At 30.6% G+C, this 27,226-nt stretch overlaps 1 protein-coding gene across 8 annotated transcripts in view; it reads left to right on the top strand.

The window, feature by feature from the left end:
• Positions 1-27,226, top strand: part of LOC134720077 (plexin-A4-like) — a 118,588-nt gene that overhangs the window by 63,724 nt on the left and 27,638 nt on the right. For 5 of the 8 annotated variants that reach the window (XM_063582815.1, XM_063582814.1, XM_063582808.1 and 2 more), the window contains 12 exons: positions 11,648-12,984; positions 13,934-14,131; positions 16,178-16,309; positions 18,269-18,369; positions 19,705-19,828; positions 20,760-20,919; positions 21,788-21,884; positions 22,882-22,990; positions 23,573-23,620; positions 25,810-25,947; positions 26,625-26,735; positions 27,011-27,107. In XM_063582815.1, the coding sequence (XP_063438885.1) occupies positions 11,809-12,984; positions 13,934-14,131; positions 16,178-16,309; positions 18,269-18,369; positions 19,705-19,828; positions 20,760-20,919; positions 21,788-21,884; positions 22,882-22,990; positions 23,573-23,620; positions 25,810-25,947; positions 26,625-26,735; positions 27,011-27,107 (2,491 nt within the window). In that variant the 5' untranslated portion in view covers positions 11,648-11,808. Of the gene's footprint in view, positions 1-2,462; positions 2,567-2,923; positions 3,025-11,647; positions 12,985-13,933; positions 14,132-16,177; positions 16,310-18,268; positions 18,370-19,704; positions 19,829-20,759; positions 20,920-21,787; positions 21,885-22,881; positions 22,991-23,572; positions 23,621-25,809; positions 25,948-26,624; positions 26,736-27,010; positions 27,108-27,226 lie in introns of those variants that run through there. The other 3 variants (XM_063582812.1, XM_063582810.1, XM_063582813.1) reach the window with 3 other exon arrangements.

Genomic DNA, 27,226 nt, shown 5'->3' with positions numbered 1-27,226 from the left:
TTATAACCAAGAAAATCAAATTTCATTTAACATCATAGTATTTCTTTGTGGATAGAAAATCTATTTAGAAATTGATTTGCAGATCTGAAGTCTAAGATTGGAAATAACGTCACCTTGTTAAGTGTCATTCAAAAAAACATGTGGGTACTCATTTCATTTCATTAATTTGTTGGAGAAAAAAATGTTTAATGAAATTGGTCTCCGATAATGTTTTAAATACGCTCTGCATGTTTTTTGCAATTTAGAAACACTCAATTTATTTGTGAAGATGAAATGGGAGTTTGTTTTCATAGTGACTTGTCAGTCAAACAAAGTCTGAATATTGTATTTTATAAATCTGATGCAATTAAAACTTGCCAGGATATAGATTTTATAGAATTAAGATGTCTGGAGTACATGATGCCTATATCAAATTTCTTAATATGCATTTACTGAAATTTGGAAAATGATTAAGGGATGAGATTAAAACAGATTTTGTTTTATTTTTGTATCGGTTGTTTACAAATATATTGTAATGAAATTCAGTGCTAAGCAACCCATAAAAAAATGGCTGAAACATGCTGACCATAGGGACTTTTACTGATGGACATCACAATTCTTTAAACCGGTATATATATATTAAAATTAACAAGAGAAATGATGGAAGTATAATAGGTATAGAAATTTGTGATTTGAACTTTATTGCTAAATTGCTTTGTGTATTAGATAGTTTGATAGGTTTTTTTTTATGCTTTAATTCTGTCGATCTGATCCCTTTTGAACAGATTTCTATTGTATGTTCTCTTGTTGTGCTGTTACATACATGACTGTCCCAAATTGATGAAGGATTGAACTCTCACAAACACTTCTAACCCTGCCATTCTCTGACTACTGTCCCATTAAGTCAGGTTGTTGGCATTTGACATTGGTTTTCTTTTTTTCTTGTTTTACATTTTTCACATTAATGCATGGTAGCTGTCTGTACAGATTTGGTTATGGTCATTGTTGAAGGCTGTATGTAGTGATCTACAGTTGCTTATTTCTACTTTTTTTTATTACTTGTGGATAATTGTCTCATTGGTATTCATAGAGGACCACAGCTTCTTATATTTGTTGAAAAGCGATGGAATTTATTGAAAACAACAATTAAAACACCATTCACAGACAAAACATAATTTTTTGGATTGAATGAGAGTGCTTTTCCTATTTTATAAAAGATTGACAAAGTGCAGTGTTATTATAAAGTAGATGTTGCATATGTAATCTTAGAAAATATTATAAATCAATGTCTCTCTTATCACTAAAACATTCAATGTTATTCAAAAACTGCATTCAAATTCTATAATTACTGGTTTTTAGAAATTCTATCGGACTTCATAATCAGATTTCCACATGTTGTTTACACCATTTGATGGCAGAATAAGTAGAAAGACCATTAAAAACAAAATTGATAATTTGAAATATTAAAAACTCCAGACAGAAGGAGAAATGCACTTTTATTAATAAATAGAAATGTCTGCGTTTGATGTTGCAACAGGAGGTCAGTAAAATGATCTTTTAAAAGCGATTTGTCCACTTTAAAAGCACTGAAGAGTAACAGCTGTGATGACCTTTTTCTAACCTGACAAAATAGATATGCTACCTGTTGATTTAATATTTGACAGGTAACCTGCCCTGACAGGTGGTAATCACACTGAATAATATTTTTCTTCTGATTTATCATTGTTGACAGATTTCATATTGTTTATTCATGTCTTTGCTGACAAGGCTTTCAACATGTTCCTCTGTTTTAAAAGTTCAATATTGAAAATTAATTTCTAGAGAAAACCTTGTAGAGACAGTAAGAGGATTGGTAAGGGGTAGATTAGATCCTTTCGTCTTATATCAAAGAAGATTAATTTTATTATGAAAGGAGATCTTCTGTCATGTCATAAGAGAAATTTTTCATATATATTCAACATTAAATGATATGAAGATATGGAATAAGATGGGTCCGTGTTTAGTAGCACCACATATAATGAAGTGATAGGTTCTAATGAAAGTTTAGGATTATTGCATTGTTTTTGGAATTCATTATATTATGTATAAAAAGTACACTTGCATCTGAAAATTTGTGCCAACTCAGCAGAGTTTGACGCTGACTTGAAGAAAACTAACGACCACTAACTCGTGCTGGTTTTAACTTTAAAGAGTGAGTACAAGTATAAATTAACTGACCAATTTAATCAAAAAGCTGTCCACATTTCTGTTTGTTTTCTTTCTCAATTAATTTCACGGATTTGCTTTGTGTGGGGTGTGTCTGGCTTAGATTGGAAGGTTATAATGGTTGCAGAAAGTTAATTAACATTGGAGCCTCTCCACCTACATTCACAATTTTTAAATGACCCTTAAGCGTAGGTACTTGAGATGGTCATATTACTTTCTATCTGAGGTGTTTGATTACTAACTATATGATTTTTCAAGTGTCATAGTTTATTTCTGTGTCAGATCAGCTGAGGTCTTGTGTTTAGTATTAGTGTTGGGAATATGTTTACATGGGATTTATACGATTTTTCTAAATTTTTGGCAGTGGATGTTGATTTAAAAGGTTTGTAATGGATAAAGTACACAGCATGTCTGTACATCTGGTTTTATGTACAAATTATCAGGTTTTAATTCACAAATATTTGGCTATAAATATGATTATGTAAGTAGACGCCATTAAGATCTTATTTTTATTCATTTTGATGAATTAAAAAGTAAAGAGTTTTAAAGATAACTATTTTGGTAAAATATTTCAATTAATCAGTTTTCTTTTTTGCGTTTTAGCTTTGATGTTATTCAATACATGACGACAGTAAAACACAACTCTCCAAAAAACTTTGTTTTGTTTTTGTGTATGAAAATATGTTATCTTCTTCTTAACTTGTATACTAAATGACCTGAATATAGAATTAATCATACTATAAGTAACAAGTTGGAGGATAAGTGACATCCTGTTCTAATGAGATGACATGGAGGACATACTAATAAACACTTCCTAATAATAATTTTATACCATGTAAGGTAAGCAATATTTACTGTTCAAACCAAAAGTTTACTTTTAAATTCCTTATAAAAGTTAGTGATACTAAAGAAATAAGTATGTGCAAGTCTTAGCTTTAAGATCCTATCCAATGTTTTGAATGTTCCCTGAAATTTTTAGGATGACAGTGTTAAGATTACATGGAATTTTAGTTTTCTTGCAGTTGAGAAATATAAATGGCTGCCATGCGAGTTATTAGAAACTTTTTGGTACATTATAATTTACATACAGTTGTTTGTTGCTTTTTGATGTCTTTTGAACAATTCAAGTATATGTAGAGAAAATTTACTTCTCTCTTTTTTTTTTTAAATTTTTTAATCAAGATGAGAGGGGATGATTGAAATCGCCAAACTTTACTTGTTTAAAACTGTTAACATGATCATATGCTTTTTTACAAAGTTGATAAATCTTGTGATGATCTACAGTTTATTGTTAATTTTTTTGTCCATATTGGTCGCCTATACAGTCAGAATTATACTGCATCATGGTAGTGTTTCATGTCTTCCTGGGGACTGTTGTGAAGTTGCATGTTAAAAATCATATCAAATTAAGTAACACATTCATATCCTGATGTGCATGTAATATTTACCATGGTACGTTAAACACAAATCTATGATCATCATATTTTGGTGGTCTTTCCCTGAATTATCCTTACATTGTATAACCTTACAAGAAAATGGTTTTATGTAGCTTTTTGATTATGAAAGTACAAGGAAATGTTGTATGATTTTCAATAAGACAACATGAACCATCGGGTCCAAATGACATGAATTTAAGCACTCCATTGATAAGCAAAGCACATAATGTAAAGTCAGATATAAAAGACCGGCAGATGTGACAAAATGGGAAATGGGAAATTCGGTATTAGGGTAGGGGAGACTTATCAAACCATCAAGTAGCTGGTCCCTCTGCAATTTCGGACCCTGATTGATTTATATACAAACGATGAATGAATAGAAAAAATTTGATAGAAATTGTTTTCTTGAAAATATTGCACTGCCTGATGCCTTTCCTATATTGAAATCTTCTTTGTCAAGTCTTTGAATATATAATATTTTTAGTCCCTTCTTTTATTCATTAAACTGTACTGAAACAGTTTCTTTACTGTAATGTTGGTTAATTTTGTGGTCACAGTCAGGTGTCAAATTTCAATAATTGTGTGGTTGATGAAAAAATAAAACCTTTTATTTCTATTATCATGTAACTTGTGGCGAGGTGCAGTTTACATAATATCTGGTGCAATAGAAACCTATGAAATCGGATCATAAAACAGAAAAATTATAAATGTACTCACAGGATAGGTACAATATAATATAGAGTGATGGATTGTTTGTGGTTTATCCATGTCTATTTCATGCTGTCAGTTTCATAAAGGTGTGTAAACAACTGGGATAAACAATGACTTTTAATTCTGCTCACGCAAATGAACAAATTTGGACTATTTACGTGACATTCCATTTGTAGATTTATAAATGTCTTGTTTTCTATTTTCTTTGTCAATTAATTTTTCGACTTGTGCCAGGTATCTTTTATCTCTTTATAAAAGCTGTAAATAAGAGTTATTAATTTGTTGTAAAGCTGTGACTTACAGCACACTTTATTGAGTGTTATTTTTATAAAGTTTCACAATGGGTTCTCTCATAAAATTATGGAAAAAATCATTCTTTTTTTTTTACTTTTATTGGCGATGTACTCCATGTGATTGGAAGTTGGTGAAATTTAAAATAAAATTGTCTACCAAAATGCATTTGAAAGGAAATGTATTTAACCTCTCTTATATGTACATACTGAAGAAATTAATGCACACACTACCTTTATTTTTCCACTCCATTTACTTAAATATAGTCATTCAAGGAATGAAGGCTTCACGGTAATGCACAACTTCCTAGTTACATCTTTTATAAATATAAAAATCAATGAGATCAATATCATTTTGGTGATGTTCTAAGAATTAAACTTGCTGTATTCTTCTTTAAAAAGGAACATTGAAATATATTGCTGAAGGTTATTTTTGAAATACACACGGTACTTATCACATCACTTCACAAACATGTGTGTGATCTAGAGTATATTTATTTGAAATTTGATTATGAAAGGCACGTCATGTAAACATTACAGTTTATGTAGTGGAACAAATGGGTTAAAATGTTTTTAATTATGGCGGGATAAACATGCAACTTTCACATGTGATAATCTAAACTTGATCACAGTCTAATCGTAACTGGTTCTGACAGCTATAATACTAATATTTCTTTCATGATGTGCCTCATTTACAAGGAGAATTAATTAGAAATGACCTAAGGATAATTTATAAGTGATAAATTCATGCAGAGATGATCCATATACATAGAGATTAAATGGTTTGTGATATGTTAGTAGGGGTAAATATTTATGTAAACATTGTACAAATCTTTAGAGAATTTTGGAAGAAAACATTGGAAATTCTTTTGGATTTATTTTGTTTCTATAGAGGGATGTTTTCATAGGAAATTCTGGATAAATGTTTATGTGTAAAGAGGAATGTCTTCTAACAAATAGGTAAGCTATTTAACTTATTCATATAAAATTGTTATATGCACAAATTTAGAAAAAAATACAAAAAGCTGAGGAACAGTGCTTTTATTGTTTCCAACCTTGTTTGTCTATGATTATTTGTCTCATTGACATTCATTCTACATCTGGTTTTAATTTTATAATGCTGTTCTTCTTCTGAAATTCATAGTACGATGTAGCCTTTAATCTTAGTCAAAACTCACTTCACTACAACCCCTAGCACCAGTGTGGGTTGATTGCACATCAAGATGTATTGCTATTGTCTCGCAAAATACATTCAACTCTGTTACATTTTTACACCTATCCCATATCGAGAACCACCAAAGCCGGTGTTAGTTATGTCTGTTTTAAATTTTGGTTCATATGGATGTTTTGAAGTTGAGTGTATAATGTCCATTTTGCTGAACTAGTATTAATTCTTGTTTAAGGGCCAGCTGAGGCTGGCATCAAGGTGGATTTTGACACTTTTCTCGTGTTGAAGACCCTTTGGTGGCCATGAGCTGTTGTCTGCTCTTTGATGGGTGGTTGTCTCTTTGACACTTCCAAGTTTCCATTCTCAAATTTATGATATATGTTATGTAACGTTACATGATAACAGGAATTTGCCTATGAATTATAGGGCAAATACTGATTAAGAATTTCTATAAACAAACTGGCTAAAAGGGAGAAAAATGAACATGCATTATGATAAATGAAAACACCATAACTGAAAACAAATTAAAGCATATATGCACAGGTGAACTTTGTCTACACAGTATTATTCTGTCAGGACATGAGAATTGTAATGTTAGTACCTAAAGTGTGTTACATAGAGTTTATTTAGTTAACAGTATAACCTATGATAACAAAGCACTGTGCCAAGTTCCTTGGGATACTGATCATATCTTTGTTTCATTTTATGTGCAATTTGTGAGATAACTGAATTTTATACAATTAATTGTAGTAAAATATAGAATAAGATTTTTTGTTTAATGAATTGTTTTTTATTATGCTAAGATCAATGCTTTTTAGAACAACAACAAATTTAAAGACATCATCTTCATTACAGAATGCTCTTCTACAAAATGTTAATAAAAATATTTCCCATAAAATACTGCCAAAACACTGTTTGGTAATTGTTTTATAGCTAACTAGGGATAACTCTTGCTGGGTAGATGAACTTTTTATGGTAGAACTCATTAAGGTTGTGTCATAATACATAGGAAAGCTGATGTACTGGAAATCAAAACAACAGGGGTTAATATCTGGTAATCTCTAGGCAAGTAATGTTATAACAGGCTTTTTATTACACATAAAGCTGCAAATGTTAATCTAATTTGCTCAACTCTTAATTTAATTTTTCACTTCACCAAATAACATCTACTATTTAGTTACTGTTACAGGCCTGATAAAAGTACAGCATGAAGACATTATAGTTTGGTAAATGTACAATATATGTATATTGTGGGAAAATATAAAAATTATTTGTATGAGCTTTGGAAACAGGAGGAAAACCAAGGCTCCACCGAACTTTAGAAACAGGAGGAAAAGCTTTTCTCCATCAACCTTTTCTCCTGTTTCGTAGCAAGGATAAATAAATTTGATACTCTCGACAATGTACATATATTGTGTTTATCCTGAAATTACTCCCTAAACTTGAAACTTTAGTTATAAAAGCAAAATCATTGTCACTTATTTCTCAAAGAAATCAACATAGTTGAAACACAGACCGCAAAGAGGACCCCCAAAATAAAATGGTTAGGAAACAAATATTCACATTACCGCTTACTCCTCATGGAAGTGGTATAACAGGAGACTTTATTTGTATAAGTACATATAAAGCAAAAATTTATTTGTATACCTATCAATATGTTCAATAGTTTGCTAATTGCATGATAACAGAACATATGAAAATGTTGCAGTTTGTTTTGCTTTCCGCTTTTTTAACAAACATGGTGAAGTGTTTCCAAAAATAAACACACATTTTTATAGGAAGGTACACAGGTGTCATTTTAGACTTGATATTTTTGTATCTAATGACATTGAAGGAAAGATCCAGACTTTTAATTCAGCAATGCCCGTGCATGTTCATAAATTATTTTGACTGACTTCAGTTTAATTGGGTCTTGTTGAAAATGATATAAACTGGAGAAAATAGGTCTTTAATAAGCTTTATAATGAAAGAATTATTTGATAAGCTGTTGGTTCTCCTAATTATTATGTTATTCAGTTAGTTTCTAAAATTTCTGGTGGGTTACACATGATGTACTTAAAACTTATCTTACATCTACAGACACAGGAAACCATAGAGGAAATACAGTCTAACCAAGCTACTAATTATGTTAAAAATAAGACCCTATGCAGCAAAGGTACTTACTTTTATGTACCTCTTGAGAGAAAAAAAGGTTTGTCCTTAACTTAATGGGCAAATGCTTTGTTACATGTGCTTGTATTTGACATAGTGATGACTTATGTATATTTATGTAGAAAATTACCCTTTGATAGAAAGAAATGTTGAAACTTAAGATGTGACTGTTATGACCAAGGACATATGGCATTATGTTGTTGCATGAATAGTTATAAAGGATGATTTTTGTCATGTGGACCTTAATATAAGATATGGCACAATAGGATTGTATTGTTTAAGAATGGGGAATGAGCAGCCAGGGTAGCTTTGTCAGCACTTTCCTACGCATACAACAACAAGAGTTGCTTCAGACCATGCTTCTAATAAATAAATGCCAATTTTTTTATACAGTCCAACATCCATGCACAAGAAAGTGAAAATTTCATATCTTCTCTTAGTTATAAAATGGTTAAGTAGTGCTATAAATCTGTCATTTCATACTGATAAGGCGACTGATTTTATTACAACAAACAGATGTTTAAAACACAAAATTGACTTATTGTTAAACTTTAAAAGTTTAGGGAAAATGCACAGGCACTTGTGGGGTTGACCCTCCCCCTTTTTTCTTAATTTTTGGTGTTTAATTATTTTTTTTGGGAAGTGTTCTTGATGTAGTTTATCCTGACTTTTAAGATTAATTTGAAAACCCAATTATTTTTAAATATGTTTTTTTTTAATATTTTAATCTTGCAATATAATGAAAAAAGAAAATTTTGTAAAAAAATCAAAATGACATATATATAAGAAAAAAAAGATACATTTCTTGATTGGTATTTATTTTAATCTCTTCTTGCAATTGTCACCTATAAATTGAGAAAGAAACCATGAGGCATCTGTGAACTAACATAATATAATTGATGTGACAGTTTAATTAGAAATATTGTGTTTTCTAAGTGGTGCAGGAGATAAGTTCACTTTTTATTCAACATCATTTTGATGCAAATTCTTGGGTTTAGATGGAAGACTGTATATGCAAATTTGCGATTGGACAGCATAATTTGTATATGTTGGGAAGGGAATCTTTTCGTTTCAAGTAAAGCTTTAAATGCAAGGCATGGTACATGATATAACCAAGGAGGTTATATAGAAGGAGAGTGAACACTCTGCTTGATCTCTCTCCTTCTAATATAACCTCCTTGATATAATGTAGCTGTGCTGTCATTTAACCATACAAAGTCATATGAAATAATAAGATGATTTAAAATCCAAAACATGATTAAGTTCTGTTTCATTTTTCTGTATCAATCTTGGCACAAAGTTATATTTAAAATATAACATGTAGATTTTTTTAGTCTGTTACAAAATGTTATCATTTTAAATTTTCTTTTTAATAATAAAAGTCTATTATGTATGTTAACAGTTGTGTCATTAAGTTAACAATTAGCTCATACTATATCACCATGGTAGGTAATTACATAATAGAGCTGCTTTAATTACAACTTTTTACGCATAATTGTCCTGTAAAATAATATTTTCTATTAGTCCAGAGTTTCCAGTTAATGATAATTTTATAGAAACAAACTGAATCATTTAATTTTATTTCTTGAATTTATTCTTTTCATAATGTTTTCATTGATTACGGTCTTTCATTAACACAGTATTTTATTGACTTGTGAAAAACTGTGACAAAAGCTCTTTTGTGTGGAGGTATAAACAGCTGAGGGTAGAAGCATCATGCTTCAGTTGTCATCCTTGATAGTAACTGATAAAAACCTGTGTAAAATCCATCTCAAATTCAATTGACCATGAAAATCTCAATATGGTTACCTTAATTATTTTTATGATCAGATTTTTACTAGCTGTGAAATTTAAATTACTTTTGACACATGCCAGAAACAAGATTTTAATTTCTGTGAGGTAAGATGCTTTTTATGGAGGTGGCAGCTTGAAAAGAGAAAAGAAATATTAATTTAAGGTAATTGGGACACAAGTTTAAGTAAAAGATTAACATTTTATAAAGTGAGAATTTTGTTATCTGTAAATCATGCATGCATCAGGTTTAATTATAGATTTGATTGCAAATTTTCAATCTGTACACAGTCGGGGATTCAGAAATTTTCATAAGATGTACTAATTTTACTGATTGCCTAAGAGGGGGCAGGGTCCAGTCATGATTCAGTGATTCCCTTAATAATCAACCAATTTTCCCTGCATATATTGGGGGCCTCTAAATCAACCTCTGGTAATTTTTAAGTGCTTTACAAGAACCAATATGTATTTGATTTCATGGGGCTTATTGTATTTAAAAAATGACATGGACATGCAATTTGTTTTCTTATTTTATTGTGATTGAGGATGCATAGGACCTTAGGAAACTTAAAAATACACAAGCATATGTAATATCAATTGAGGAGTCAAATATATAAGAGGCAATACAGAAAAGTGGAGGGGTGATGGAGTAACTGATGGGGAGGTTAAAGATGAAAATAAGAAAAATTATTAAAAGAATGTTACTTTAGAAGAGGACAATAAAAGAAAATGCTGTTGAACAGATATTGAATAAACATTTGTCCATCAAGAATTCCTATGAACCTAAAAAAAACAAAACAGAATTTTTTAAATGGAATTTCAGTTTGCTAGACTTTTGTAGACATAACAGAGAAGACATTAAACTTATTATTCAACTGTCACATGATATTTATCATTTGATAAATGTTAGAACACATCTGCTTAGGTTATCACTACCTAATGATTCTATAATTTCAAGTAATTATTGTACACTTGTACTGTGTTACGTAAATACAATGGTTTGACTGTCTGTGCATGCAATTATCTTTTTAGTAAATCATAACCTTGAGTTTAAATACTATTTGAATAGTTAAAATGAAGAAACGTGTTATCTGATATAAAAGGTTGTGCCCATTTTAAAAACGCTGTCTATTTTGATAAAAAGAAAGGGAAATATTAATTTCCGCACGAGTTATTTTGAATAGGATGCATCTGTTGGGGTGTATTACCTGACTGAAATATATAAATGTATGTAATTCTGTTCAAGGGAATTAACTCTACATCTTTTGTTTGCTCACCTGCATTGAGAACTAAATGAACAAAAAAGAGAAATTACACTTTATTACCTGTTTAATGCATTTTGCATCCATACATATAAAATATTTTTAGGTAAACCATGACTTGCACAATAATGTTTCAAGTTACTTGGAGACTGAACATTGCAGACAAAAGTCATAAATTTTGACAAGATATTTATTCACTTATGTGCATGTTTTAAATAAAAAATATTGAATAAAAAGTAGCCAAACTTTAGCAGCTGTATAAAGAAATATTGTAAATTATTTGTACAGCTTGCAGATAAGTTTTTTAAAATTAACGTATAGGGCTATAATGAGAATATTGAAGACACTGGAAAATTTCTATATCAAATACGAGAATGAAGTATCAACAATTTATTGAAAAAGTAAGAGGGATTAAATATTTTTATATACTTTTTTGGAAGCCAGTAGTTATGCAATGTGTTGAGGATGCCTTTTATTTTTTATGCTTTTTTTTAGTATAGCAAGCATTTTATTTTTAAGGAGGGGCAATCATTTTAGTGGGAGGGAGGGTGGAAAAATGGAGAGAAGCAGGAAAAAGGATTAAGATTGAGAGAGTAACTAAATCTGAGTCTATAGTAAAAATTGAAAATTAATGATCCTGATTTTATTTTTCAGATAAAGAATCATGATGGCTTTGTGTACTTGTGACAGAAGTCATTCTGAAAATCAGCAGTTAAACTGTGACAACTATTGTCTGAAACACTCGTAACTATGAATGGTATTGGATGTAAGCAAACGAAAGTGGGGTACAAGAAACAAATATATCTGAAGTAACGATGGAAAAAATGCTTTTATTCTTAGTATGTGTTATACATGTGGTTAGTGCAATGTCATCTTATAAAGTTGAAAAACAAATTCTAAAGGATGAAAATGGTTTGAATGGATCCATCACCCACTTTGTTTATGATAATTCCACGAAGATGTTTTATGTTGGTGCTGTCAATCGTATTTTCAAGTTGAGTCAATCGTTGGAAGTTCAACAACAACTAGTGACAGGCCCTGAACCAGACAATCACTTATGTACTGGATCTACATGTGCGAAAGAATTGACCGATAATTACAACAAAGTTTTACTCATTGAAACCAACACAAATGGAAATGATCGTCTTGTTGTGTGTGGCAGTATATTTCAAGGTTTTTGTGAATTTAGGGACTTACAAAATATAAGCAAAAATATGTCTAATAGAATGCATACAAACCTTGTAGCTAATTCAAAAAGTGATTCTACTGTTGGTTTGATTGTAAAGCAAAATCTGAATGAAAATATTTTATTCATTGGAGCATCTTACCCAATCAGTCTTCACTGCAAGGATGAAAATACTAAGAATGTGTTTTTTCTTAGACGTAAAGATATACCTGCTCTAAGTATGAGAAAACTTACTAGTGATGGAAGCGCCTTTTCATTGTATAAGGAAGCCTCATTTATTGAACAACAGCCTCCTTCTGCTCTCAAAATAATTTATGATAACATCAGTAAATATATAATTGATTATGTATCAGCTTTTTCAATTCAGGAATATACATATTTTTTATCTTATCAGCCATCTGATTTAATTCAAAACTGTGAAACCAATGCAAGCCCTAAACCCTCACAGTCTAGATTATCTCTCACCTGCAATAGAGATACTCACTTTTATTCATATATTGATATACCGCTTACTTGTGGAAATACTAGTACTACAAATTATAATATAGTGCGTGCTGGAAAAACTATTATACCTGGTCTTAATTTACTGAATAAACTTGGAATTAACAGTAACGACATAGAAAGCAAGGAAATTCTTGTCGCTCTGTTTGAAACTAGGCATAATGGAAAAACAGATTCTGCAGTTTGCATATACACAATTCATGAAATACAAGAGAAAATGAAGTTTAATATACAAGAATGTCAGAAAGGAAATAAAACAATGAAAGGAGAACACTTTGACGATGGTGCTACTTGTACACATCAGGTTTGTTTACATTATGAATTAAACCGATAGCAATTTAGTGTCATAATCAATAGAATTGAAGAATTTTCATTTTGGTGTATCGATTCATGTCACAAAAATCACTACATGCAGATACAGATTCCAAAAGCAAAGGAACAGCAACATGAAGCAAAAACTCTATAAATGTTTTATTCTGTGCAGCCTTAATATAGAATTGACAATCATTTCAATGCAGTCCAAACATCTGACAAAAATTCCTACACCTGACAAGACTGCATCCTTTAGTCATGTCAGTGTACTATTTGCTCTTAAAGTGATAGGAAACTTCAAATTAAAAAAAATATATGATGCATATGTTGTTATAAGGAAACGGTTAGTTTTTATTGTTGAATATACACATTTTTTAAATTCTTGAATTTGGCTTTTATTTAAATGAAATTGATTTTTTTTATAATTCTTTGCTTACCCACAGCCAACAATTCGTAGACATGTCTTCCGTATGCATTTACCTCAGTGTTCTTTTTTTGTAAAAATCTGGTGATCACAATACAAAAGTGCTAAATTGGCAAAGAGAGTCAACAACTGAGAACTATCCGTTATCGAAAGAAACTTTATCTTTTTGTAGCTGTCAATTGTGCTTAGCTGAATATCCATGCCTCTTTGTTGATTGTTTACAAATGGGTGACAATCTGTAAACTTCAACATCAAAACGCCACAATTATAATTAGCTGCCATATTTTCACAATAACACTAACTCAGTGAAATATTTTTTTGACGATCATACGAAATGGATGTGAAAAAAATATAAAATCACGCACAGAAGACTAAAATTTATGATATATACATGGATTGGTTCAAGAATTGAATTGAGTTAACTTTGACCAGTCAATCGTTTCATATGACTTTAAAACTCTACAATAAAGTTGTTTTATATGTGTACTCAAATATTTTATTTTTATTTTTACATAAGGGATCAGTAATAGGAAGTGGACCTACACTGTGCACTACCATGAAAAGTTATTACGGAGGAAGAATATCTGGAGTGATTGGTGCTCAAGTTCAACCTGCCATTGTCTTCCAAAATACTGCTTTGACTTCTGTTACACTTACCACAACATCTAACTTCACTGTAGCTTTCCTTGGTACATCAAATGGACATGTGAAAAAGGTAGCATTTCTTAGTAGTTTTATGTTTAATATTGCAATTATCACCTCAAAACTTCTAATGATACAATTTGAAATATTTGTTAGAAAATAACTTACACATTTCATAGGAGTAGGTTTGAAAACAACATACTAAGCACAACCCCTTAATTAAAATTTTGAACACAAACACACAGCATGCCAGACATAGGTATTGCTATCCAGTGGCAGAGTTAACTAATTGTATAAAACTAATATTTTAGAAGTTAGAAGACCTGGATGCTTCATACCTTGTATGTCGATACCTTATGTTATGAAGTTTCTGTCTATCATGTGTCCATTGTCATTGACCACATTTTCATTATTCACAGTAACTGCTTGAAAATGATTTATAGTCAATTTTTAACCATTTTTCGTAAATCTCCATGATCTTTTACAAAAATCTTCTCCTCTGAAACTACCGGGCCAAATTAATCCAAACTTGGCCACAATCATCTTTGGGGTATTAAGTTTAAAAAATGTGTCCGGTGAGTCGGTGACCCAGCATCAAACCAAGATGGCCGCCACAGCTAAAAATAGAACATGGAGGTTAAATGCAGTTTTTGGTTATTACTCAAAAACCAAAGCATTTAGAGCAAATCTGACAAGGGATAAAATTGTTTATCTGGTCAAGATCTATCTGCCCTGAAATTTTAAGATGAATGGGACAACCCGTTGTTGGGTTGCTGCCCCAGAATTGGTAATTTTAAGGAAATTTTGCTGTTTTTGGATATTATCTTGAATATTATTATGGATAGAGATAAACTGTAAATAGCAAAAATGTTCAGCAAAGTAAGATTTACAAATAAGTCATCAGAACCAAAATGGTCAGTTGACCCCTTTAGGAGTAATTGCCCTTTATAGTCAATTTTTAACCATTTTTCGTAATTCTTAGTTAACTTTTACAAAAATCTTCTCCTCTGAAACTACTGGGCCAAATTTTATCAAACATAGCTAGAATCATTATTAGGCTATTTAGTTTAAAACTTGTGTTTTGTGAGCGGGCAAACCAACCAAGATGGCCGCTACGGCTAAAAATAGAACATAGGGGTAAAATGCAGTTTTTGGCTTATAACTCAAAAACCAAAGCATTTAGAGCAAATCTGACAAGGAATTAAATTGGTTATCTGGTCAACATCTATCTGCCCTGAAATGTTTAGATGAATTGGACAACTCGTTGTTAGGTTGCTGCCCCTAAATTGGTAATTTTAAGGAAATTTTGCTGTTTTGGGTTTTTGATTATTATCTTGAATACTATTATAGTTAGAGAAAAACTGTAAACATCAGTCATCAATTTGGTAAATTTTTGTAATTTTTTACAAAACATTTTTCTTTGTGTAACTAAAGGGCCAAGTTTATTATAGATAGAGATATTTGTAAGTAGCAAGAATGTTCAGTAAAGTAAGATCTACTAACACATCACCATCATCAAAATTCAATTTTGTCATGAATCCATCTGTGTCCTTTGTTTAATACATGTATGCACTTAGACCAAGGTGAGCTACACAGGCTCTTAAGATCCTCTAGTTTCAGTATTTAAATCAATAGGTCAACTATTTGTTGTGTGGAATTTTTGTAAGGTGTTGCTGTACATGTCTGTCTGACAGAATTTAATTGTTACTGTTTATTGGTAGTGTTTGAAAGTATACCAATAAAGATGCATATATTTAAATGTTCCAAAAAATTATTTTAATGATACTGATTTTTTTATTGTTTTCTTTCAACTCTGTAAAGTATTAAATATTTGCAAGGATTTTTTTTATATTTTTTGCTAAATTATAAAATATTTCCTCTTGTAAACTTGATTTTTAATGAAGATCAGAACCAGGAACAAGAAAAACATGAAACACTCACTGATATGTTTGGATTCAGAAATATAGCAAAATAAACCACTTAATATTACTTCATTTACTAGAAAATGTTGCACTTCTGTTTTTCTTGACAAGGATATTAAATGCTAATGCACTAATTTCTTTTTTTCTTGACCAGGATGTTTATGGCAATGCATTAATTTCTATTTGCTACTTTGTAGATAGTGATAGAGAACAAGACTATGGCAAAAGAATATGACCAAGAGTTGGTCATAGACGAGGGAAGTCCTATTAACCAGGATACATTCTATGACTTTGACCATAGAAATCTGTATCTAACGAGTCAGAGATTGGTAGGTATTGTTGGCGTCACCTTTCATTCCTCTTTCTTTAAACCCATGATGTATCCTGAAGTCTGAACTCTCCAAAATTTGTTTTCCTTCGTCTTAGTTGATTTTACCAACTGTTTAGGGGCCAGCTGAAGAACCCCTCTGGGTGCTGGAATTTCTAGCTACATTAAAGACCTGGTACTGACCTTCTGCTGTTGTTTTTTCTATGGTCAGGTTGTTGTCTCTTTGACACATTCCCCCTTTCCATTCTGAATTTTATTTGAACAGATTTAATGCAGGAATAAGTCTACTTTTAAAGCCTGCACTTATCCAGAACAAATTGCCATAAAAAATTCTCAGCTTTTCCTTATTTTTAGTATTTTTTATAGAAACTATTAGGAGTAAACTTGTAACAATGGAAAGGTCACCAAAAGTTAAGTCGATCACATGCATAGACTGAATTCTTTCAATAGAAATCTCAGGTTTAAGAAATATTTGATTTGAAGTATATTATTGAACAGGTGATCAATTTGTGATGAATGTATATAATAAGGTAATATGGTATTCTTTTAAATGAGTCAGCAATCCAAAAGAGTCCAAACAATGTGTAGTTAAGCAACTATAAGTGACCATTCAGTCTTTCTAAAAGGAACATAACCCAAACTGTATAGTCCCATGTTTGTCTAGGTTTTTATATTGAATAAAAGCAATTCAAATGTGACATGTTTGATTTGCAAGCTAGTCTAACATATCTAAATGGTGTGCAGGTATGGTTTGTGTTTAACAATTGTTCAAAATGATAAAGTGTAGATATAACATTGTTTTATATGGTCCAATGAACTCATCATAGATACCAGGACTAAATTTTATATATACGCCAGACGTGCGTTTTGTCTACAAAAGACTTATCAGTGATGCTCAAATCCAAAAAAGTTTAAAAAAGCCAAATAAAGTACGAAGTTGAAGAGCAATTTATCTTTTGGCTTCTTTTGTTGGATGTTTCCTGTTACTATTGGAAGTAATTAACAATCATACTATTGTATATTTAACTTTAACAATGTAAGTTGTAATTTGTCATGACATTGTTTATTTATTTGTTAAGTCCTATGATTAGGAAGGAAGGAAAGGAGGAAGGACACAGATAAGGATAAGAAACTTTTATAGAGTACTCAATCATAGCTTGATAAGAATTTTGAGGATTGAAATTTACATAATGAATTTTAAAATGTGAAGTGGTGTTCATATTTAGGGCAGAAATTAAGTTGCTTCCCATTATTCAAAAAAGTCAATAAAAGTGGGTTAACTCTTGTTCTCTATGAGATGTCAACATCTAAAGGATACTTTATAAATAAGTTGATATTATTTTCCTTAAATAAATCTGTTTTGGAAGAAAGAAAATTCATTTCAGAAATAAATATGATTTCATCGTTAATTTTTTTCTTACAAGATCCTAATTATTTTATTGACAAGGTTTTTTTTCCAAGCCAAAATGGTACTTAGAATAGAATCATGTGCTACTTCTGATTGGATTATACAGGATTGGAACTACTTTCAATTGAAGGCTGATGCATTTAAGTTTAAAACATGCAAATTGTCATCAAAATATTTAAAAAAAAGTAGACTGAAATTCTGTATATATTAGGAGCCATAAGAAATGGTTTATTAAATGTAATTTAAATTAAAAAAAAATATATATATATTCCTGAATCAATCATATAGATTGGGATTATAACCCTTTCGCATTGTTTGCAATAATAAAGTCATCGCAATAATTTCGGAATTTACAGTGTATATCGATGTCGTCTGACGGTCAGTTTTGATATTAACTCTATCTCTTCATGGAACATTGTGATCTTATTATACAATCTAGAGATTCTACTTGAAATTTTAATTTCATTTAATACACAAATCTGAAACCAGTTGATTCTATCAAGAATTTCTCAAATTGTATGTGTGCATTGATTCTACAAATTTTGTTTACAGGTTGCTAAGGTACCTGTAGAAAATTGTGGACAGTATGCCAGTTGTACAACATGTTTAGCCAGTAAAGATCCATTTTGTGGTTGGTGCACCTTGGAAAACAGGTATTGTATGATTTTTTGAAAGATAATTTAAAATACAACCGATCTGTTCATTCTGTATCATTTATTAAATTACCATACTCCGTTTAAGGTGGTACCCAACACTTTCACTAAAATTAATTTGGCTCGTTTAATTTTCATAAAATTATGTCAAAATAAATACTTTAACAAAAATATAAGATTTTAAAATTTTTTGAACCAACCGTTTTGTAAGAAAATTACACTGGTTATATAGCAATGTGACAACCACCAAGCTTAATATTTCTTTTACAACACAACGTAATTAAAATGTTTAGCTGACTTTACAGAGTTATCTCCCTGTAGTGTTAGGTACCACCTTAAGAAGTTCAGCCTGCACAGTTTAACTTTCAATAGAATACTGTATTAGATGCTGCTTATGTTGAAGCTTATTATATACTATGAGATGTCGCTAAACACAAGCTAGCAAAACTATAGAATAAGATGGATTCATTAGGATATAACATCATTAGAGTCCAAGCAAGCTGACCAAAGATATTTCCTTTGCCTACACACTCAATTCATTTTGCTGTAAAAATGTCTTTGATATCTGGTTGAATTTCTACAGGATTTCTTAAGAACTGAAATTGTTCTGTTAGATCTCAATTATTGTTTGTTTTCCTGTTCAATGGGTGCATTAAGTGTTCTTGTTGTTTGAGTTTTCTTTGTTTTCAAATGAGGGTGTTAAACATGTTTGAAAAAATGGGAAATTATGTCTTATTTGCTGAGATATTGGAAAATGTAAGAAGTATATGCAGCAACAGATTAATCCAAAGGGTCAGACTGACAAATTAAACCATGTAATAAAAAAGTCAAAAGGCAAACAAATCAAAATCCTTGATTATCACTAGCATCATCATACACACATACTTCTGTTTAAAGACAAATATTCCGATCATTATATACCTCCATTGTTAAAGAAGAGCTAATAACTCAATCATGAAATAATATACTGTGAATTCATTATTATTCGTTGGATACCATTTTTCCAGGGTTTGTGGATACAAATGCACCACAAATTTAAATGTTCAACGAATTAAATATTTTATATGGCTTTGTGTGCAGTTTGAAAAAAAACCCAGAAATCAAATATCCACAAATATAAGTTTTCCTTGATCCACGAAAATTGATACCTACAAAAATAAATGAATCCACAGTACTCATCACTGAATATAAGTCAAGCCATTGGTTAAACTTTTTTTGTTGTTTTTTTTCATTTTGTCGCTGTCACTTATTTTATATGATTATTATAAACTAAAATTTTCTTTCTTTTTTCTCTGTTTTATATGATTATTTCTTATCCAATGATATGAATTTTAGATGTACTTTAAAATCAAACTGTTCCATGGCAGACCAAAGCTCAGATCGATGGAAAATTCTGACTGACTGCACTGCTATTGACAACATCTCTCCACCAATGGCGTCCTCAACAGAGGATATTACGGTAACTTAATGTTAACTTGTTTAATATGTGGGGGCTAGAGAAAGGTTCATTAAAAGTATTAAAACAAAAAACATGAACTGACAGAATGAATATTAGAGTGGTCTCTCTTTAACTGAAGAATAAAAAGGATCACACAATTGATACATTTCTCCATCAGATTAATGTTGCTTAAATTGTCAATAGTTGTATGCAATTTACTAGTATATGTAACTGATTAAACCCTGCTGATTATAATAATTTCACTGCTGAATGACATTATGTCAGATGCATTTACAATCCCACTTTAGTGCAGTATAAAATTTACACAACTAGAATTACAAGGAAATTATAGATATTTTGTTTAACAGATTCTACTGTCTATGAAATGATATGAATTTACACAAGTTAAATTTATTTTGACAAAATTTGAAGTTGTGACTATAAGAAACAATAAAGATATGCTGTTATAACTACAATTCTTGTGTTTCTTGAATTACACTTAAAATTGAGAATGGAAATGGGGAATGTGTCAAAGAGACAACAACCCGACCATAGAAAAAAACATCAGCAGAAGGTCACCAACAGGTCTTCAATGTAGCGAGAAATTCCTGCACCTGGAGGCATCCTTCAGCTGGCCCCTAAACAAATATATACTAGTTCAGTGATAATGAACGCCATACTAATTTCCAAATTGCACAAGAAACTAAAATTAAAATAATACAAGACTAACAAAGGCCAGAGGCTCCTGACTTGGGACAGGCGCAAAAATGCAGAGGGGTTAAACATGTTTGTGAGATCTCAACCCTCCCCATTCCTCTAGCCAATGTAGAAAAGAAAATGCATAACAATACGCACATTGAAATTCAGTTCAAGAGAAGTCCGAGTCTGATGTCAGAAGATGTAACCAAAGAAAATGTATACTTTTTAAAATAAGGCATTTATATGATTTCAGCTATACATGTCAATCATAGATATACCACGTGATTCAAACTATAGCTGTGTGTTTGACTTTGGTGACAAACAACAAGCCACTCCTGTTAATTCATGGAACTTTGGTATCAGCTGTAAAACTCCTCAGATATCTTCTCTTGGTGTAGACTTTGGACCTACAGGTTTGTTGAATACTTGAAGTTTCAACATTTTCATCTTGAACCCCTTTCACACTATGAATTATAAGCTTTTTTTTAATCGAACTAAATAAGACCAGTTAGTGTTCACATTATCGTTAATTATCATAATGATCTCTATCAGTCTAATCTAAACTACTGCGTTCACACTACTAGTAAAAATGCAATCGATCCTACCTTATTACTAGTAAACATTGTGTATAATGTGGATTCATTTTTATTTGTTGGATACCAATTTTCGTGGGTTTCATGAGTACAGGTGAACCACGAATTCATATTTCAGTTGACTTTGTATACAGATATTGGCAAAACCACAAATTCAAATATCCAAGAAGATATGCAAGTTTTCAGCAATCTACTAAAAATTGATACCCAGGAAAATAAATTAATCCACAGTAAATAAAAATGTTTAATTAATTGTATGTTTTAATACACTGATACATATACTTGAAAAAAAAATGAAGTAAGTGTTACTCTTGAATCACAAGATCAAATGTTCATACTTGGGTTCTTGGAGTTTTCATCAATTTGAAACAAAAAAACTGCAGCAAGAAAGTTACAACATGAGGAAATGCTGCAGTTCCAGAAAAGAAAAAAACCTGACAGAATAAAGAACACACAGATCTGGTTTACATTGGTGTAAATGTCCTTTTGCTTCTTCTCAACTTAGCACACTGCATTTAAGCAGCACACTGCATTTAAGCTAGAGATTTGAGAATAATTAAGAAATTATTGACAGCCGAAGTAATACTATACTCCTGAAAATTACAATATTGCTTTGAATTCAGATAAAGCATTAGGAATAGTTTATAAAATGCATTGCTTTGATATTGAAAATTTGTTTTCTTTTCAGGCAGCAAGAATGCCACATTGTCGATACGATCAGAAGAAACCAAGAAGCTATTTGTGTCAAGATACTTCACATTTTATAACTGTGAGAGTTTTTCAAGGTAGTACTAACATGAAATGTCCATAAATATTTATTATAAAAATTTAGAATTTGACAACTCTCTTCCTTTCTTCAGTTAAGTCCAATTTTTCAATAACTTGCAAACAGAAAAATATTTGTCTCACCGGTGATATTAAATTTATGGTGTTGAAAATATGTATATTTTATTTTGAATAGGGTGAATATTGGAGTTTTAAACAGATTCAGTTTAGTTTATATTATGTATGTGAAATGAAAAAAAAAATGTAAGGTATAATACAACCGTGAAGCATAATGCAAATCAGTAGTGTCCAATAAGCCCCATATGTATAGATTGTTATTGAAAGTGTGTGATTTAAAATGTATACTTGAACAAAACATTACTATATGGAAAAAATCAAACTGTATTTAAATTGGTAAGAACTTTGTATATCTTGCAACTGATTTTTGTTGAGCCCTCGTGAGAAATAGTGATACTACATTCACAAATATTAACTCTAGGTCAAAGTTTTCAAAATTTTAAGAACTTTCTTAATTTATCCTTGATTTCTACCAAACTTGGAGAGAAGCTTGATAATTATCATAAGATAGTATCCAGATAAAAAATTTGTAAAAAAAATACTTCTGCCAATTAACATTTATATAAGCATTTCATTCACTCTGTGAGGAAAGTTTTTAAAATTTTAGTAACTTTCATAAACTATCCTGGATTTCTACCAAACTTTGGTAGATGCTTGTTTATGATCAAAAGCTAGTATCTAGAAGAAACTTTTGTAAAAAATATTTCAGTTTTTTTTGTGGACTTTCATGTTAACTTTTCATATGGACTTAGTTTTTTCTTTCCAGTTAACATTACAGTCTGCAGGTATTAAAACATTTAGATTCATGAAGTAAGTGAAACACTGGGTTCTGCAGAGCCCTTACAAATTTTTAATGTTGTGAAGAAGGTATTAATGTGGGAGTGACCAGAATATTGACATTCTCTGAAGCTGATTCATTGTATTTTTTTTACATTTCAGTTGCACATCATGTACAGATAACAATTACGCTTGTGACTGGTGTGTCTATGAGAACAAGTGTACCTTTAGGACCAACCCTTGCAAAACTCAGACTATTTTTAGCCGTAATGTATGTATAAAGCACACATTTATATATGATGTGTATGTATGTTTGTCATGTTGGTGTTGTACTTTTGTCAGTATAAAGTTATGTGCACACAGATCCAATGTATAAATTATATGTGTTGTATTTTCATACTAACAGAACTTGTTTTAGACTTTAAGGTCCAATATTTTTCAACAATCCATAAATTACAAATACACATCTTTTTAGAAATTTATCAAATGTGTTTGTGATTGGTGAAGAATTAGAATATTAGTATATTTCATAAATTAAAACAATTTTATTTTTTTGTAATTTGTATATGCATCAGTATATGTTACATGTTTTTGTTTTCTATTTAGTTGTTTACATTTATAATATTGAAGAATTTTTTAGTTCTAAAAAATTTGAAAATGGACAATTAAGCAATAGTCCTATTGGACACAAACAAGTATAAGATGTAAGAATCTCAAATTTGAAGGACATAAGCCAAAACCTGAATTTTTCCTGATAAATGAAAACATTATGTAAATAATTTAAAGATTGGGGCAAGGCTATTTTTAGCAGGAAGCAAATTATGAGTATAATTTTGTTTCAAACCGTTCACAGATATTTGAATATGATCCCGCTAACCATACCGAAGCTAACTACACAGTCGTAAGTTTCTGCATAATAGAGCATTTATAGTATACTCTGCACACAGGGATTTGGTGTTAATTTCACTCGTATGTTTCTAGACGAGATGAACAAAAAGGAATGTTTCATCAATTTTGATTTGAATTGTGTAAAATTCTGCATGGTTTCTTAATTTATATATACAGTGTATGATATTCAGGAAAATTTTGCCTGCATTAATTAAAAGAAAAAAAGATATCTGCTTGCAAAAAGCTTTTCATTATGGCTTAGAATGTATCATTACTGCTTGAAATATATAATGCTGTATTTATTTGCACGTTTCTTCTGCAACCTGTTGCGTGCATTTTATAAAATAGAAAAGGAAAACAAAATTTTAAGTTTAATTTTTTGATAATTTGAGAGTCAGCATCCACGGCTCTTCCTTGAAATAAACAAAACAAATATCTGATTCAGATTCCAAAGATTAGTTCATTGGCTTCAGTAGTGCTTCTTGTTTGTGATAGTGTGAACTTATATCAACTGTTTTGAATTTTGTCAAACCGAAAGAGTCAAATGTTTGGCAAAAGTTCAATCGCTTATTGATAGTTTCATTAGTCAGCAAGAGAATATTTTTGCTTGATTGATGGCTAGATCTATGCTCCATAATTCTAAATTGTATTTTAGAGTTTTGATACTAAAAGATGATACACTTTGAGCCCAACCACTGTAGTTGACTTAAAAATTCCTCCAATGCTTTAACTAAATAACAATACAGAATAAATTATATTATATATTAATTTTAAGAAGCATGGACGTCATGCCAAGTAGTAGAACTAGTCTCCATCCTATATCCAACCATAAATGTCTTGTACAGAAAAATTCCCAATAACCTTGGTGGTTTGTTCAGTAGAAACCCAAGTAGTCTTGGAAATGATACTAAATATATAACCATCAAGCTGAGTTAAATATAAGAGCTGAAGTAGTACCTTGTAATACATTCAAATTGATGAAACATTAGGCAATTGTAAGTGAACATCCATCTATCTGTAATATTAGGTCAGTCTAAAATCAGGGGATGTGGATGTTAGACCCTTTTAAAGCATAAATATATATTTCAAATGCACAGATGTGTTGACAAGATAACATTTTTATGAAATGATTATCATGAACAAGAGTAACCGGACCAACTCATCTTCAAACTAACTTAAATTTAAATTCCAATGTGTGTTTTCTGTTACCAAAACCAACTCTTACCTTAGGCAAACTAACTTAAATTTAAATTCCTGCAATTTGGCCGGTGTGTTCTAGTGAACATAAAGCCTGAAATGAAGGTCTGAGGTTGGAAATGTAGAACATTCTCAACTTTGTGTAAGAAAATATAAGAAGATGTGGTACGAGTGCCAATGAGACAACTCACCACCCAAGTCACAATATGTAAAAGAAACATTATAGGTTAAAGAGCTTACTTGTCATTTCTTTACAGATACAGTCAATTCAACCATTTATGCTAATCATATATATAAAGCTTGTACCATATATATTTTCTAGATTAAAAGTATCCTCTTTTTACCCCCTTGGTACAATCCAGTAAGTACTGAAATGGTCGATACCTTAAACTTCATCTTGTAACAATGTCAGTACCTTCTGATGTAACAACTGATATCGTCATCTTTTAAAAACTCTTCATTACATCTTTGCTTTTCTTTAGTTGAACTTTTCTGACAAAACTACTACAAATGTAAACTCAAAATACTAATGTAGATTATGCTTTATATCACTGTATTTAAGATTCATGTTATGGAAATTAGCTTAGGCAAATTTGTGATATAAACTAAGTAGTTTCAGCACTAATGTTGAAGTGAATTTATTTCTATTCTAACTGCTCTTTTTTCTATTTTTGTTATTAAAAAAAAATCTTTATTTTTATACAACCTCTTTTTGCTATTTTGTAAAAAAACAAATAAGAATTTTCAGAATTGAAAAGAGCTGCTCAATATTGTGTGAACATTATTGTACTAACAGATTCCATTTAAAATATTCTGCATAGTTTTTTGTGCAGTGACACAATATTTGTACATTTAATGAATCAACTAAATTAAATATGAGCAGGAAACTAGTTAAAAAATGAGAGGATTTATGATTTTCTGTTTCTAGGGAATATTTATTTCAGGGTGAAATACAAATGGAACATTGCTCTAAACATTTAATAAGTTCTCCAAATGTTTTTGTAGCAAATCTATGGTGATGGAATACGACGAGGTCCAACATTTTGTCCAAAGATTGACAAAGGGCGAACTGGTGAAGTCTACATACACAACAATACCAGCAAAGAAGTACTCATCATTGGGTCTTCTTTTCCTGAGATTAGGGTAAATATTTGCCAAATAATATTAAAAGTGAACAAAATAGTACCTTCACTTTAAGGTATACTGTTAGGAGGAATTGTTAAACATTTTGATACCAAACATTTCATTATGACTATAACTTTGCATTTCATATTTGCAAGGTCACTATTTGCAAATCTACTTAGTTTGAGCATATTTTATTTGTATTTGTGCAACTAAAGATACTTTAAAGTACACACATGACATGTAAGTAATATGGCATATTGATTAATAGGAGACAAATTATATTGTACAGTTTTGTTTTTAGTTAGTTATGGAGAAGAAAGCCATTTTATTTTCCCCAAACTAGCTAGAGACATATTGTACAGTTTTGGTTTTTTTAGTTATGAAGGATAAAACCATTTTATTTTTCCCAAACTGGCCAGAGACACTGACTATTTCCTAAGCTCTGCAGATTAGCATCTAGGGAACTATTATGCATAGGAAAAGTAGTCACTGAAACTGTTTCCCTGAGGAAAATAGTAATTTTATATGTATTTGATTGATATAGATATATAGGGTATATATTTCAGCACTACATTTTGATAAAAATCTAGTCACAAAACAAATGTTGATAAATTTTAATAACAATTTTTGGAAGAATTTCTTTTTTGTTTTTTAACATTCTTGAATTTTGACCAGTGTTGATTAAATATTTACAGAATGGGAATGGTTATAAATGCATAATTGGAACAGGTGCTTATAGTAATGGGAACATTGAGGCAGTGGCTACCAGAATATCAGGGACAGAACTTAAGTGTCACGTTCCATTGGTATGTATTAAAGTGCTTCTATATTATCTGCATTATGCTCATCAATTAACTTTATGATTTAGATGGCAAAAAAGGATTTTTTTTATCTGACACTAAGAAGTATATGGAATTGAATGATCGTAGATAAGCTATTAATGTACATCTTGCTATGTATAGACAGCCTTGATCAATTTATACAATGTGTTAAATAAAGAATAGTTATTGCAAGCTAAGAAGTTGACTTTGAGGAAACAGTAGTGAATTAACATTTATAAGATTTTGTTATTCTCTTTTAGAGACTATATGGACTACCAAATAATGGCATTCTCGAAGCCAGTTTAAGAGTGACATGGGGTATTAATGGAGCAGAAATCGAAAATGATGGAGCTATAGGTAGGATATGATAATTATAGATGATCAACTCAGCAAGATTGATTTTCTTGCTTGAGCCTGAATGGTGAAAGTGAGAAAAGCAATCCAGTTCAGATGACCAAGATAATCCATTTATCGAT

This window comes from Mytilus trossulus, chromosome 1 (genome assembly GCF_036588685.1).
Source record: "Mytilus trossulus isolate FHL-02 chromosome 1, PNRI_Mtr1.1.1.hap1, whole genome shotgun sequence".
Lineage (NCBI taxonomy): Eukaryota > Metazoa > Mollusca > Bivalvia > Mytilida > Mytilidae > Mytilus > Mytilus trossulus.
This window is presented reverse-complemented; position numbering and strand designations above follow the sequence as displayed.